General features: G+C 37.4%; 1 protein-coding gene across 1 annotated transcript; it reads right to left on the reverse strand.

Moving 5' to 3' along the window:
- Positions 1-13,797: 13,797 nt before the first annotated feature.
- Positions 13,798-14,148, reverse strand: LOC145799689 (uncharacterized). Its single transcript, XM_082889307.1, has one exon. The coding sequence runs from the start codon at positions 14,146-14,148 to the stop codon at positions 13,798-13,800; it is 351 nt and encodes a 116-aa protein (XP_082745433.1).
- Between the last annotated feature and the right edge of the window lie 1,002 nt (positions 14,149-15,150).

A 15,150-nucleotide genomic window follows, 5' to 3' on the forward strand; every position in this document is an offset into this window, starting at 1 on the left:
AAGCCCTTGTAACATATGGCACTAAGGCCCTTGAAACATATGGCATAAAGCCCTTGTAACATATGGCACTAAGGCCCTTGAAAAGTTGGCATGAAGCCTTTGGACATGCATATATGAACCCAAGAGGTGTCTCACACGGACTCTAGAGGTAACTCACAATGTAGCACTTAGTTCCGTGTAGCACTTTGTTTCATTTCATAACAACTTATACGGATGGCTATAAGCCTCATAACTTTCACATATGTATGGACTCAAGAGGTGTCTCACATGGACTCTAGCGGTGGCTCACAATGTAGCACTTAGTTCCAAGTAGCACTTTGTTCCATACCAATAATCATTAGGTCTTACAGACCAAACCATACATGTAATGTCATACCCCGGAAATAAATTCATACATGTGCATTATGCTTGAATCATAAATAGAAATCAGAATTCATACTTGCTTATACTTGGCACTGTAATAGTGCTAGCAAATCAATAATAAGTATTTTTTTTGTTCGTTCCATAAAGGAATCGCCCAACATTGTGAACTTGTAGCATACTTGAACATGTACATACATAAACTGGTAACATACGTAAACTTGTGACAGACTTAAACTTGTAACATATACTTGAAACATACCTGAACATACTTGAACTTGTAACATACTGGAAACATGTCTGAAACATACTTAAACATCATTCATTAATTCAAACGGAACATATCATAACTAGAGCATTTCTTGTTGTATCGTGTCATTATCGTACGCTTAACAATGAAAGACTAATTCACATTCTCATGACGGTCACATAATGATGCCAAACTTTGCACTTATATCGTAGATTCTGGATCACTTCCAATTCATAAGCAACATAACAAATTAACTTCAATTCATCTGGATACATGTAGCTACTCTTATATTTACTCAGAATCCATTCTTCAAGAATGAACATAAATTCTTTTGGGTAAATGACTTACTTTACGTGCTCTCTTATCAATAGCATACACCTTTGTTTAATCATTCTTATATGTTAACATAGTTGCCTTGCCTTGTAATTAACATAGTCCTCATGGTAACTGTTACATCATTCCCATGAGTTGACATAATTAACGTAAAGTTAACAGGACATTCCTAATAATTAGTAACGAAAAGTAAGTACATTCTCATTAGATTATAGATGACTTTATTGGTTTCACAATTTCACAGTTTGGCCCTTGGCCTGAGGGGTTCACACAATCACAAGTTCCTTTGATGTTTTCATAATTCCATAATGTTTCTCACATAACATACATAACTTCATAAACTCTTTTGAAGTTTCCATAATATCACAGTGTTTCTCACATAGCATTCATAACATTTATGTCAACATAATTCTTACGACGAAGATTTAACATCAATAACGATAAATGGTTAAAGGTACATCAAAGTACTACTACTCATAGTGATCGGTTCCCGGTGGTAATGGTACAATGTCCTCGTCTCGACCTACAATTACAGTGCACAACACATAATATGAGGTTATACTCGATCCTTTACTTATTCTCTTTGATCGTTCAATCAATTAGTCATGGTGGTACCAAGCTCATTATTCTTTATATGTTGTAATCCATGTCTTAGAAAACAGGAGAAATCGATAGGAAATGGTTTAGGTGAAGAAATGGTACATAACTAGTTGACATAATGTGAACAGTCGCCACTAATTTGGGTATAACTTTTTCTGTATTTAGAATTTGGAAGTGAGACTAGCGCCATTGGAAACTAGACTTCCGGGGCTTAATTTTAGGCTCAAGAATCACTCAAAACGCTGTCTGGATGCAAAAGATATACCTATTCAAAGTTGGCTGGACAGAGCTGTTTCCGCACGTGCGGGTGAACAGTACCGCACGTGCGGCCTTGGACAGCAGCAGTCCGAAAATGGCTGAAATTGTGGGACTTCTCATTTTCAAAAATCAAACCTTAATTACATGTAAATCAAAGCCCAAAACCCTTTAATACATGACCAATTTCACATTATTATTATTCATCAAACACCATAATCTCACAATAAACAAATTTAATGATTTTACTTCTTCAATCAAGGAATTCTTAGAAAATCAAGGTTCATGGGTTCAAAGCTCACATCTTCTATATCAATCCATGATTTCAAGTAGTAGATGGATTCTACACAAGGTTAGTAATTAGAGCCACATACCTTACCCAAACCTTTGTTCATCCCTTAGTCTCTTCAATTTTTCCCAAGCTTTTGGTTGATCTTTCCTCTCTCTTGTATCTTCTTCAACCATCTTCAAGCTTCCATGGATGTTGAATTCCTTAGGGAGAAGCTTTGCCTCTTCTCCCTCTCTCTCTCTCTCTCTCTCTCTCTCTCTCTCACGGTTCTCCTTCCCTTTTCTCTAGATATTTTTATTTTTTGTTTGGTTCAAAATAGATGAGTTCAACAACTCATAAGGCATATATGCATATATAAAAGCTTCCTACAAATAGAAAGGGCCAAACACGCCCTTACGAATCTCACAAAATCACATTTCAATTAAACTTCCCAGATAACTCTAAAAATTATGCTGATCATAAATATGTCCCCTGTTCCGGTATTTGAAGTCTTTAAGGCCTTTAATTTGTAGTATAAAGTTAATCACCCAAACGTCCATTAACGAATCAGACAAATTAGATTTCAAATTAATTTTCCCAAATAATTCCAAAAATTCCCATTAACATATCCAAGTACTCAATTTTGATTTTTGAACCCATAAAGGTCGGTAATTTCCATTTTAAGTCCGTAACTCAACTGATAATGCTTCAATTCTAATAGATGTAATTAAATTAAACCACATCATTTCATAGGGAAATAAAGATGATTTCTTATACACATTTTGGGGTCATTACAGGAACATCGACATGTTCCCACCTCTCCGTGGGCCCAATTCATGTATGTATGGATCCAAGAGGTTACTCGTACGGACTCTAGAGGTAACTCCCACTGTAGCACTTAGTTCCGTACAACACTTTGTTCCATATTAAAAGTGAATAGGTCTTAAAGACGAAACAATCATGCCATAGCATAAATGAAACAGATAAGTAGAATGGCCTTGGGCCTACCATATCATATTATAAACAATTCACATTTCTTATTCATAACTCATTTTACTTTTCTTGCAAACTTGTGTATTTTAACAAAATACGACATTTAGATAATTATGCCACACATTAACAAAATACGATATTTAGAGAATCATGTCAGACATTAGTCAAAATAAATAATGAAAAACTTATCTTTACTATACTATTACTCACAGTGATGGGCTTCTGGTAACAATGGGACGATGTCCTCGTTTTGACCTACAAACGCAATGCGCGTAGCATAATATGAGAATATCACCAGTCCCCTTCTTGTTCTTTAATCAATCAGTCAGGGTGGTTCTAAACTCAGTAGTCCTCAATAGGTCATAATCCGTGTCTCGAAAAATAGGAAGAATCGAAAGGAAAATGGTTTAGAAGAAGAAATGGTATAAAACCGGTAGATAGAAAGTGAACAACCTTCACTAATTTTAGCATATCCATGTGTGTACTTAGAATTTTGGTGTGAGACTACCACCATTGAAAACTGGACTTCCGGGTCTTGAGTTTAGGCTCAAGAATCACTTACGGATGCAAGAGATATGCTTATTTGAAGTTGGCTGAAACAGGGCTGTCCCACACCTGCGGGAAATAGGGCCACAAGTGCGGGAAGACCTGCTACACATGCAGCTCTGGGCAAATTCTGCTGTCTAAAATTGTTTGTTGGCTCTAACACTTGTTTTTCCATTTTCCAAGCTTGGTTTCAACTCTAATCACCCAAAAACATGTAAAATTACCCCACAACATGATAAACTAACATCATTCAAGTGTATTTTCATTTCAAACAAATCAATCTTTGCCCCCATGTTCTAGATCAATGCTTCATCTTTCATAATCTTGAAAGTTCCCAAAACACAACCCACAAACACCCTTGATCCTTGCATATTATTAGTCTATGGACAATCTAGAGTTCATTCATATGGTATTCATAAGGTGGAGCTCCAATCATAAACAAAATCATAGGACCCAAGTTCTAATTTCTTAAATTGAGCTCAATTAAATACATACATAAAACCCTAACCCAAATGGGTTTCAAATCTTCCAATATCATTATGATTTCATGAAATTGATGCATTAGTCATAAAGATTCAAGATAGATTTCCATACCTTAGCTCAATCTTTGCCATTCTCTTAGCTCTCTTCAATTTCCCAAGCTTCCATGGTTAATCTTCTTCTTCTCTCTTCAATCTCTTCAATTTATCTTTAAACCCCTATGAATATTGAGCTCTCTCTCTCTTAGAGAAGCTTGTCTCTCACGGTTCTCTCCCTCTCCCTTAGATATTTTGGCTTAAAGTGATGAGTTTACTCATATCATATATCTATATATAAGCTTATCACAATTAGGGAGAGCCAAACGCACCCTTACGAATCGTACGAAATCAAATTCCAATTAAACTTCCCAGATGACTATAAAAATTATGCTGATCATAACTATGTACTTCGTTTTGGTTTCTGAAGCCTCTAAGGCCTTCAATTTGCAGTGCAAAGTTAACCACCGAAACACACCTTAACGAATCAGACGAAACATATTTCCAATTAACTTTCCGAAATAGCTCTAAAAACTCCTATTAACATATCCAAGTACTCAATTTTGATTTGTAAACTCATAAAGTCGATAATTTCAGTTTTAAGGTCGTAACTGAACAGATAATTCATCAATTCAAATAGATATAATCACATTAAAGCACATTAACTCATAGGTAAATAAAGATAATTCCTTATACACATTTTGGGGTCGTTACAATTGAGGTGTATCAATTAAACGCCCAACTATCTCTACTCCAGAGTATGTACAAGGATTCTCAAGTAGAGATTAGTTCACTGAAGAAGGAGAACAAAGAGCTGAAATGGCAGGCCACCTCCACGGTCCGATTCCGAGTACCTTCGCACTCCACACTTGACGGCCGATGGGAAATAATCTCTTTCGGAGGCTTTTTAAAATGGAGGCAAAGTCTTCAAAGGTTTCCAAGGAGTGAAGCAATCAACAAAGGAAGCAGTTGGCGAAACTAAAGCATCGACCTATAACCTTTGTCGCTAGAAACAACAGTCACCGAAAATCGAGAACAATGCTTGCATTCTTTGTTTCTTTGTTTTTTACTTTTTTATTTGTATCTTGTGCTTGAGAGTCAGCACTGAACTTAAAATCTTTTGTAACATTTTGATCGGGGTTGATCCTTGGCATTAATAAAAAGAGTTTATTTTCCAAATCTGAATGACATGAATGGCATAACACTAAGCATGAAAATCATTTTGAACATGAACATGGCTACATTTCAATGAATTCTGAACTGAATATCGAGCCTATCACTGACCAAAAACCAAAATGCAACTCAATGAAATGAATCTTACACATACCGCTTTGCGTTTGTCGAAAAAAATGGATACAAAACAAAACACCATCGGTCGACCGCCTGACGCCGGAGACAACTACTGTGCATTTGCAGCAAGTGAAAACTTTTGAAAATATTGGGGAAAGACAGAAAACTTGACTCAACTATGCCCCTAGTTCTTCACTTTGCCTTTTTTTTTTTCTCTCTCTTTCTACTAAAGCGATTTTGATCAACGTGAGGTAAACTTGTACCATTTTCTATCTTGAAATCATGTGAGCCAAATCATGAGCACTGAAAATTTTCCTTTTTTGGTTGAAAGAATTTTCTAGATGTTACAAAATATGACATAATTTTTAAGACAATCAGTCAACTTCATTAAAAGTCCAACAAATCTGTATTTGCAAATGGCCACTACCCAACCAACATAAAACCAACCCTTGAGATGCACAACTAAATCTGCCTTGCAACTAAACCTGTCGTGAAGGACAGCTGAACGAAACAGGATGAGCCAATCAAACGTAGATTGGATAATTGAGTCGAATAAAGATACACCAATCAAACATGGACGAGATGAGTGAGTGGAAAAATGATTAGGGTCGAACTTCAAGAAGAAGCTGCCTACGCATCCCAAAGATAGGAATCATGCCATATGTTGTTTCGGCTAAGGTTCACTTAAGTATTAACACTCCTTTTGTGCTCTAACTTTTGCCAAAGCTGCCCTTAAAACCTTATGAGTTTTTCTTTATTTTTTCATTTTTCATTTTCATCATTTTTCATTTTTTCATTGTGCTTCAATTTTTCACTTTTTTCAATTTTTTTTCCAGCTCTAACTTTTGCCTGGGTCACCCTTCTATGTTTTCGACCCAGTGCACCTCTCAAGGATAGTACTTCTTTAGCTTGTCAAGGTTGATTGGTTGTGAGAACTCCAACCCATCCAAATCCATGAGAATGATTGCTTCCCCTAACCAAATATATTTGATGATGTAGGGATCCGTCCAATTGGGACTAAACTTGCCCCTAGGGTCGTGAATAGGAGCTCGGTTGTCCTTCTGTACTAAGTCTCCTTCCCTTAAATTCCTAGATTTGACCTTTTTGTTAAATGCTCTGGAAATCCTACATTGATACCCCCAAACATGGTATAACGCTTTTAATCTTCGCATATCAAACGACATCAGCTACTCAAATCGGTTTTGTGCCCAATCAGCTTTTGCTATCTGACATTCAGCTATAATCCTTAACGAAGATACTTCTACTTCAATTGGGAAAAAAACCTCCATTCCATATACCAATGAGTATGGGGTTGCTCTTGACGCTCAGATTGATGTCCTGTATCCCTAAAGTGCAAAAGGCAGCTTATGTAGCCAATCTCTATAAGTTTTCTTACGCAGAATGGTCTTGATGTTCTTATTTGTATCTCCATTGGTTTGTGGCCTGTAAGTTGATGACTTGTGAAAAGCCACATTATATTTCTCACGTAAAACTGCCACTTCTCCTTTGAAATGTGAGCCATTGTCTGAAATTACTTCGTTTGGCACCCCATATCTGTGGACGATTTTATTCCTGATGAATTTGGCGCCGTGTGATGCTTTTAATACTGAAAATGACTGTGCTTCAACCCATTTGGTAAAATAATGAATGGAAACCAAGATAAATTGATGCCCATTTGAACCATTCGATGTGACTGCCCCGATGACATCTATGCCCAGATTAAGAAAGGCCAAGACGAAGTCATGTTGTAGAGTTTTGATGGTGGGATATTCATGCGATTGGCATGGATTTGACATTTGTGGCATCTTCTAACAAAGTCGATACAATCACTCCCCGTGGTTAACTAGTAGTATCCATGCCTAAGGATCTTTCTGACCAACATTGTACCATTCATATAGGCTCCACACTCTCCTTTATGGATGGCTTCCATGATATGCCTTGCCTCTTCTTCCTCTACACATAATTTGTGCATTCCCAGATACCCTTTTCTGTACAGTTTATCCACGCAGATGATGAACCGAGTAGCTAAACATTGTATCCCTTTTTTCTCCTTGGCAGTTGCCCCTTGCCGGTTATAGCATGCCCGGGGGTGCCCGTGCACGTTAAATAGTTTGGACCCTTGATTTCATTGATCTAATCTCACAAGTGCAATGTGAAACATAGATGAGAGTCCAAATTTGGTACAATTATAGAACATCCATTTTAATACAACATCTTTGCCAAAAATGGACTACATACCTAATTTTAGAGTTGCCACCAAATATTTTTAGGAAACTCGTGACTCCTGCCAAGGCTACTGTTTGTCGTTACCAAAAGATGCTTCGCTCGAAACCTTAGGTATGAGAGAAAAATGTTAATAATGAGCACCTCTACTCACCAATCAAAAATTGACCTCTACTAAACTATGATATGAATTTTATTAACTTTATATGCTCATCTTACAATTATTAATAAATCTTAAAATTTACAATGTGAAGCATACAAGCATAGACTATGCCACTCATTTTGGAACAAATTAATTCCATGCATTTTGAAAGAGTTTTGAAATTGTACAATCCAAAGAAATTGAGTTTACAAACATAGAAAATTAATTCATTCCAAATTAAGCAACACAACCTCCATCCACCGGCATTCATACAGTTATATCAAATAAGCATGTTGCCACATGGTAGGATGCAAACCATAGTAAGAAAAACACACATAAACGGGATGCTAAAACATAAAAACTTACATGTTTATCGATGTCCCGCGAACAGCTACAAAAAAAAGTTCGCAAAATATGCATGATCTTATATACAAAATCCTAATGCAATTCACACATGAGATGCAACTAAAGATTTGGCTTTTAAGCTATGACTTCTAAGATATGACATGTAAATCATCTCAAGAACAGGAGGTAGTGCACATAATCACATAGGAATTGATGAAATCTACAAATGCAAACTTAGCCGAATCAATATTCATGAAACATGGATACAAAGTATGGATATAATGAAAAGAAAGCAAACAAAACATGATGCTTATTTACATATCAGGAAAGCAAATAAAAGAGCGGGATAGAAAGAAGCTGGGCGGGAAATTATTACAACACTTTGAATAATTTTTTACAAACCAAATAAAAGAGGAAGGAAGAAAAATATTACAATGAAATAAAAAACCATACAAAATATTCAAATAAAAATAAATAAATAAATAAAATGAAAGCTTCATGTATCTTGGACATCACCGGAATTGATCAACATCAGAAGACTACACCGTCTCGTCCAAAAGAAACTAATTGGCCTGCCAAATAGGCTGACCGGCCAACTAGGCCTAGCAAAAACTGTCTTGGTACAAAACTAAGAAAAACACAAATAAAGAATATGTAGCTAGCTCAACTAACCCCTCCCAGTTAGATTAAAACAAGAAAAAGAATATGAAATAGAAAATGCAACATTACAACAAAACTAAAACAAGAAAACAAATATAAGATAGAAAGTACAACATTGTAACAAAACTAATATGAAACTAAAACAACATGAAACTAAAACAAGAAAACAAATGCAAGGTAGAAAGTGTAAGATTATAACAAAACTAACATGAAACTAAAACAAAAAAAAAACAAATATAAAATAGAACATGCAAGATTACAACAAGATTTACATGAAACTAAAACAAGGAAACAAACATAAGATAGAACACGCAAGCAAAATTAAAGAATTTAAGATTCACCTTTCAAAGAAAGATTGAACTTCTTAATTTCCAAACTTCCTCTTGATCACCCTTAAGGTTATGAATAGTGTTCTTAATCCTCAATGCAAGAGATTGGAATTTGAGTTTGAAAGGTAGGTTTGGACAAGTGTTGGAAATGATCACTTGGTTCATGAACTTAACAAGGACTACTCTCTCTCAAGAATCTGATGTATACATATAGGCTAAGCAAGTGGTGGAATAGTGGAAGACAAGGTGGAAGATTAATGGAGCATTAATGAAGATAATGGAGCTCATGGAACACAAATGGAGCAAATGGAAGGGAAAAAAATGGAGCATTAGCTTCAATGGATTAAGCACTAGGCAATGGAGGTTGAATATACATGCATTCAATGCTTGGGTGGGTCAAAAAATGGGTTGGGGAAGTGCCTACCCGAGCCAACACAAATCTGGGCTTTTGTTGTGTTATGCATAATGACCGGTCGTTCTACTGGCCAAGGTGGCTTTCGACCTTTTCGCTCAGGTTCGACTCCATTTTGCTCTAGGGTGGTCTAACCTCACTCTAGGTGTCCAACGGGGCTTCAACGCTTGACCAACAAGGGCTTAAAGTTCCGAACAAAGTTCAAATTCTGTCTCATTTATTGAGGATTCTATGAGGAACACATTTTGAATTTCATTATCGGGTAATCAAAAGAAAGCGCTCAAGTCTTAAGGCCGATCAAAATAGGATGTTTATAGTTGCTCCTTATTGTCAGGGCTTGAGGTCATTTCATGATGTGAGTGAATGTCAAAGACTGAAGACGATCCTTTTGACAAAGCCTTAAAACTTGTGCAAACAATCAAGATGCAATGCAAGTGGTTAAACCTGAATGTTGCCTACGTGTCCCTTTGCAAGGAATCAAATCAGTGTAGTTCAGGGGTAGAATGCAAATGACATGTAACTGAAATATAGTTTTTGAAAGTAGGACTTACACACTTCGCGTAGCCAGTTATTTTAAAAATTCATGATTATGCAATGCAATGCAATGTCATGGAGTGATGATAAAGATATAAAGATGGTAACATATGAGACAAGCCTCGTGCAAGCAATCTAAAGCACAACAAAGGGTGCATTGCATACAAATGTGCAGCAACACAAATAATAGAGAGAATGTATCACATACAAATGTGCCATATCATCGCATACAAATATGCCACAACATAGTTGAGATAAGGGAAAGGTGAACTCAAAATCAAAACACGTCTCACGTGAGAGGAGGAATGGTGGTGTAACCAACGGGAGTTCCTAACCGTATTTCATATGCAGAGAAGGAAGGTTTTAACTGAGTAATCTGAAATCCTAATGTGTTTCACGTAAGAGGAGGAAATGTGGTGTAACCAACAGACATACCTAACCATATCTCATATGGAGAGAGGGAAAGGTTTAACTGGGCAAACATCAACTCCGAGGACATTTCACGTGAAAGGTGAAAATGTGGTGTAACCAACAGACATACCTAACCACACCTCATATGGAAAGCGGGAAGGTTTTAACCGAGTAAACATCAACTCCTAACACGTTTCGCGTGAAAGGTGAAAAGGTAGTGTAACCAACAAACATGCCAAACCGTATCTCAAACGAAAAGGGGGAAGGTTTTAACCGAGTAAGCATCAAATCCTTTCCCATTTCACATGAAAGGAGAAAAAATTGTGTAACTAACAAATGTACCTAACCGTATCTCATGCAAAAAAGGGGAAGGTTTTAACTATGTAAATATAAACTCCTAACACATTTCATGTGAAACGTGAAAATGTGGTGTAACCAACAGACATGGCAAACTGTATCTCATACGGAATGAGAGAAGGTTTTAACAGAGTAAACATCAAATCCTAACACGTTTTACGTGAAAGGAGAAAAAGTGGTTTAACCAACATACACACCTAACTATATCTCATACGGAAAGGGGGAAGGTTTTAACTGGGTAAACATCAAATCCTAACACGTTTCACGTGAAAGGAGAAAAAGTGGTGTAACCAACATATGTACCAAACCATATCTCATAAAGAAAAGGGAAAGGTTTTAATCGAGTAATATGAAATCCTAATGTGATTCACGCAAGAGGAGGAAAGGTGGTGTGGCCAACAAACATACCTAGCCATATCTCATACGGAGATGGGGAAGTTTTAATTGAGTAAACATCAAATCCTAACACGTTTTACGTGAAATAAGAAAATGTCGTGTCACCAACAAATGTACCTAATCGTGTCTCATATAAAAAGGGGGAAAGTTTTAACCATATAAGTGATGCACAAATACATTAGTATGCATACAAGATTCATTAATGGACATACACATACATTATATATACATACATATATATAGACAGACATAAAGATATGCATATACACACTGACACACATTTATATACAAATAGATGTACATATTTACAGATATACATGCATATGCATATAACATATACATACACATACATATATACAAATACTTATATAGTATACACACATATACACAATATATCTCTCTTTCTCTCCCATGTTCCTGCTGCTACCTCTGTCTCTGCCCCTTTGTCTCTGCCAAATCTCGTGTCTAGCGTGCGATTTCAACAATCGCGGCGCTTGGCTAACAACTGCTGAACTACCCCTGATTTTCAACGATTGCCTCGACAATCCCTCGTTGTCTTTTTCTTCTTCTCTTTCGTGTCCTCTTAAACAGCGGTCTATGAGGGAGCAGAGCAAAAAGTTGTAAACACCCCCTCTCATTTCTCTCTTCTTGGCATTACTCTCTTTTATCATGGTCTCATCTCGCCATACCCTTTCCCTCTTCCCAGACCTTAATGGATCGCCAATAAAGATTACTAGCTCCTCTAAGTCTTAACAACGCGCCCCTACCCCCGTCCCTATTCTCAGTTTTTCTATGTTGTCAATTGAGTAAACAATAGAAATGTAGTCTGACATTGCTACTAATCACTACACGTTGAAGCCCTGCGTGGAGATCATGACTGCGGTTTACAATTTGTCCCACCGACTGCAGAATAGGGCAAGTGAGGTGCAAATGCCCAATCTCTGCTCTAGAGTATGTACAAGGATGCTTTAGTAGAGATTAGTGCATTGAAGAAGGAGAACAAAAAGCTGAAACGGCAAGCCACCTCCATGGCCCGATTCTGAGTACCGTCGTACTCTACATTTGACGGCCAATGGGGAATAATCTCTTTCAGAGGCTTTGTAAATATTGAAGCAAAGTCTTCAAAGGCTTCCAAGGAGGTGAAACTAAAGCATCAGCTTGTAACCGTTGCTGCCGAAAACACCAGTCATCGGAAATCGAAAACAATGCTTGGTTGTGATTTTTTTTTTTTTTTTAGGGTGAGCACTGAGCTTCAACTCTTTTTGTAAAATTTTGATTGGGGTTGATCCCTTGCATTAATAAAACGAGTTTGTTTTTCTAAATCTGAATGGCATGAAGGGCACAACATTGAGCATGAAAATTATTTTGTTATGAATGGCTGCATTTCAATAAATTTTGAACTGAGTATCGATTTTGTCACTGACCAAAACCCTAAATGCAACTTAATGGAAGAAAAACAAAGCAAAAATGCTCCCAAACACACCCTTTTGAGCTTGCTAAAAAAAATGGATACAAAGCGGAAGAACTCCGGTCGACCGCCTGATGTCAGAGACAACTACTATTCATTTTTTGGCAAGTGAAAACATTCAAAAATATGGGGCAAAGACAAAGTGAACCTGACTCGACTGTACCCCAAGTTCATCACTTTGCCTTTTTATGGTTTTTTTTCCCCTTTTCTACTAAAGTGATTTTGATAAACATGAGAGGTAATTTACCATGCTTGTTCCACTTTTTGTCTTGAAACTACGTAAGCCAAAATGTGAGCACTGAAATTTTTTCCTTTTTGGTCTAAAGAATGGTATGGATTTACAAAATATGAAATTAGTTTTGAGACAGTTAGTTAACTTCATTAAAAGTCCACAAAACCCGTATTTGCAAATGGCCACTACCTAACCAACATAAAACTAACCTTTTAGATGCACAACTGAACTTGCCTTGCAAATGAACCCCTCATGAAGGACAACTAAACCAAACGGGACGAGCCAATCACATATAGATTGGATAACCGAGTCGAATAAAGATATATCAATCAAGCATGGATGGGACAAGTGAGTTGAAAAATGATTAGGGCCGAATTTCAAGATGAGTTTGCCTACGTAGTTCTGGCTAAGGTTCACTCGAGTATTAACACTCTCCATTTGTGCTCTAACTTTTGCCAAAGTCGCTTTTTCGGGTTTTTGACCTTGCGCGCTTTTTCATGTTTTTTATTTTTCACTTTTCTTCATTTTTTCATTTTTTATTTTTTTTCATTTTTCATTTTCTAGTTGTTTTTCTACTCTAACTTTTGCCTGGGTCGCCCCTTTGGGTTTTTGGCCCAGCGAGCCTCTCAAGGATAATACTTCTTCAGCTTGTCCATGTTGATTGGTTGTGAGAACTGCAAACCATCCAAATCCTTAAGAATGGCTGCTCCCTTTGACCAGAGTGATTTGATAATGCAGAGGCCCATCCAATTGGAACTGAACTTGCCCCTAGGGTCATGATTAGCAACGCGGTTGTCCTTCAGCACTAAGTCTCCTTCCCTCAAATTCCTAGATCTGACCTTTTTATTGAATGCTCTAGCAATCCTTCATTGATACCCCTAAACATAGTATAATGCCTTCAATCTTCGCTCATCAAACAACATTAGCTCCTCAAATCGGTTATGTTGCCAATCAATTTTTACTATCTGACATTCAGCCATAATCCTCAACAAAGGTACTTCTAACTTGATTGGCAAACCAGCTTCCATTCCATATAACAAAGAGTAAGGGGTTGCCCTTGTAGACATTTGGATTGATGTCTGGCATCCCCGAAGTGCAGAAGGCAACTTCTCTAGCCAATCTTCATAAGTTTCCACCATCTTACGCAGAATGGTCTTAATGTTTTCATTTGCAACTTCAACTGCTTCGTTGGTTTGTGGCCTGTAAGTTGATGAGTTGTGATAAGCCATGTTATATTTCCACCATCTTGATGAATTTGGCCACATGTGATGCTTTTAACACTGAAAACGACTGCACTTCAACCCACTTGGTAAAATAATCAATGGCAACCAAGATAAACTGATCCCCATTTGAACCCTTCGGTGTGACTGCCCCAATGGTATTTATGTCCCAGACTGAGAAAGCCAAGGTGAAGTGATGTTGTAGAGTTTTGATGGCGGGATATTCATGCGATTTTCATGGATTTGACATTTGTGGCATCTAGTAACAAAGTCAATATAATCACTCTCCATGGTTAACTAGTAATATCTCGGTCTAAGCATCTTTCTGGCCAACATTATACCGTTCATATGGGCGCCACACTCTCCTCCATGGATGGCCTCCATGATACGCCTTACCACTTCTTCATCTACACACAACTTGTACATTTCCAGATGCCCCCTTCTATAAAACTTATCCCTGCAGATGATGAACTGACCTGCCAGACATCGTATCCCCTTTTTGTCCTTGACATTTGCCCGTCGTGGGTATGTACTACTTTCCAAAAGTTCCAATTATCAAAGTATCAGGGGTTTTCATCTTGAACCTCTTCTGTTGTAGCTACCATTTCATGTGCACGCGTATATCTTTGTTCTATCAGGATCGGGCACATCATAATCCCAACTGGTATATCTAATCATGAAGGCTAGGGTTAACAACGCATCAAAAAATCGATTGTTCTCTCTCACTAGGTGTGTAAATGTTGGCCTTTTGAACCATGAGATCAACATGTCCAAGGTCTGATGATAGACTTTCATTGTCTCCTCTTTAACCTTCCAGTCTCCATTGGCTTGAGAGATGACAAGGTCTGAATCCCCAATCACATCCAACCTTGTTGCCCCTAGCTGTATAGTTGCTTCCAGTCTGGTAAAGCAAGCCATATACTTTGCTTGGTTGTTGGATACTCAGCATCAAAGTTTGAAGGCTAAAGGGATACGGGAATCATCTGGCCCTATGCGCAACAGGCCTACCCT

This window comes from Camellia sinensis, chromosome 9 (genome assembly GCF_055761805.1).
Source record: "Camellia sinensis isolate YWXY chromosome 9, ASM5576180v1, whole genome shotgun sequence".
Classification (NCBI taxonomy): Eukaryota; Viridiplantae; Streptophyta; class Magnoliopsida; order Ericales; family Theaceae; genus Camellia; species Camellia sinensis.

Bases quoted from the DNA above. Each gene is read 5' to 3' on its own strand.
- LOC145799689 (XM_082889307.1), bottom strand. From the start codon at position 14,148: ATGGCTTATCACAACTCATCAACTTACAGGCCACAAACCAACGAAGCA.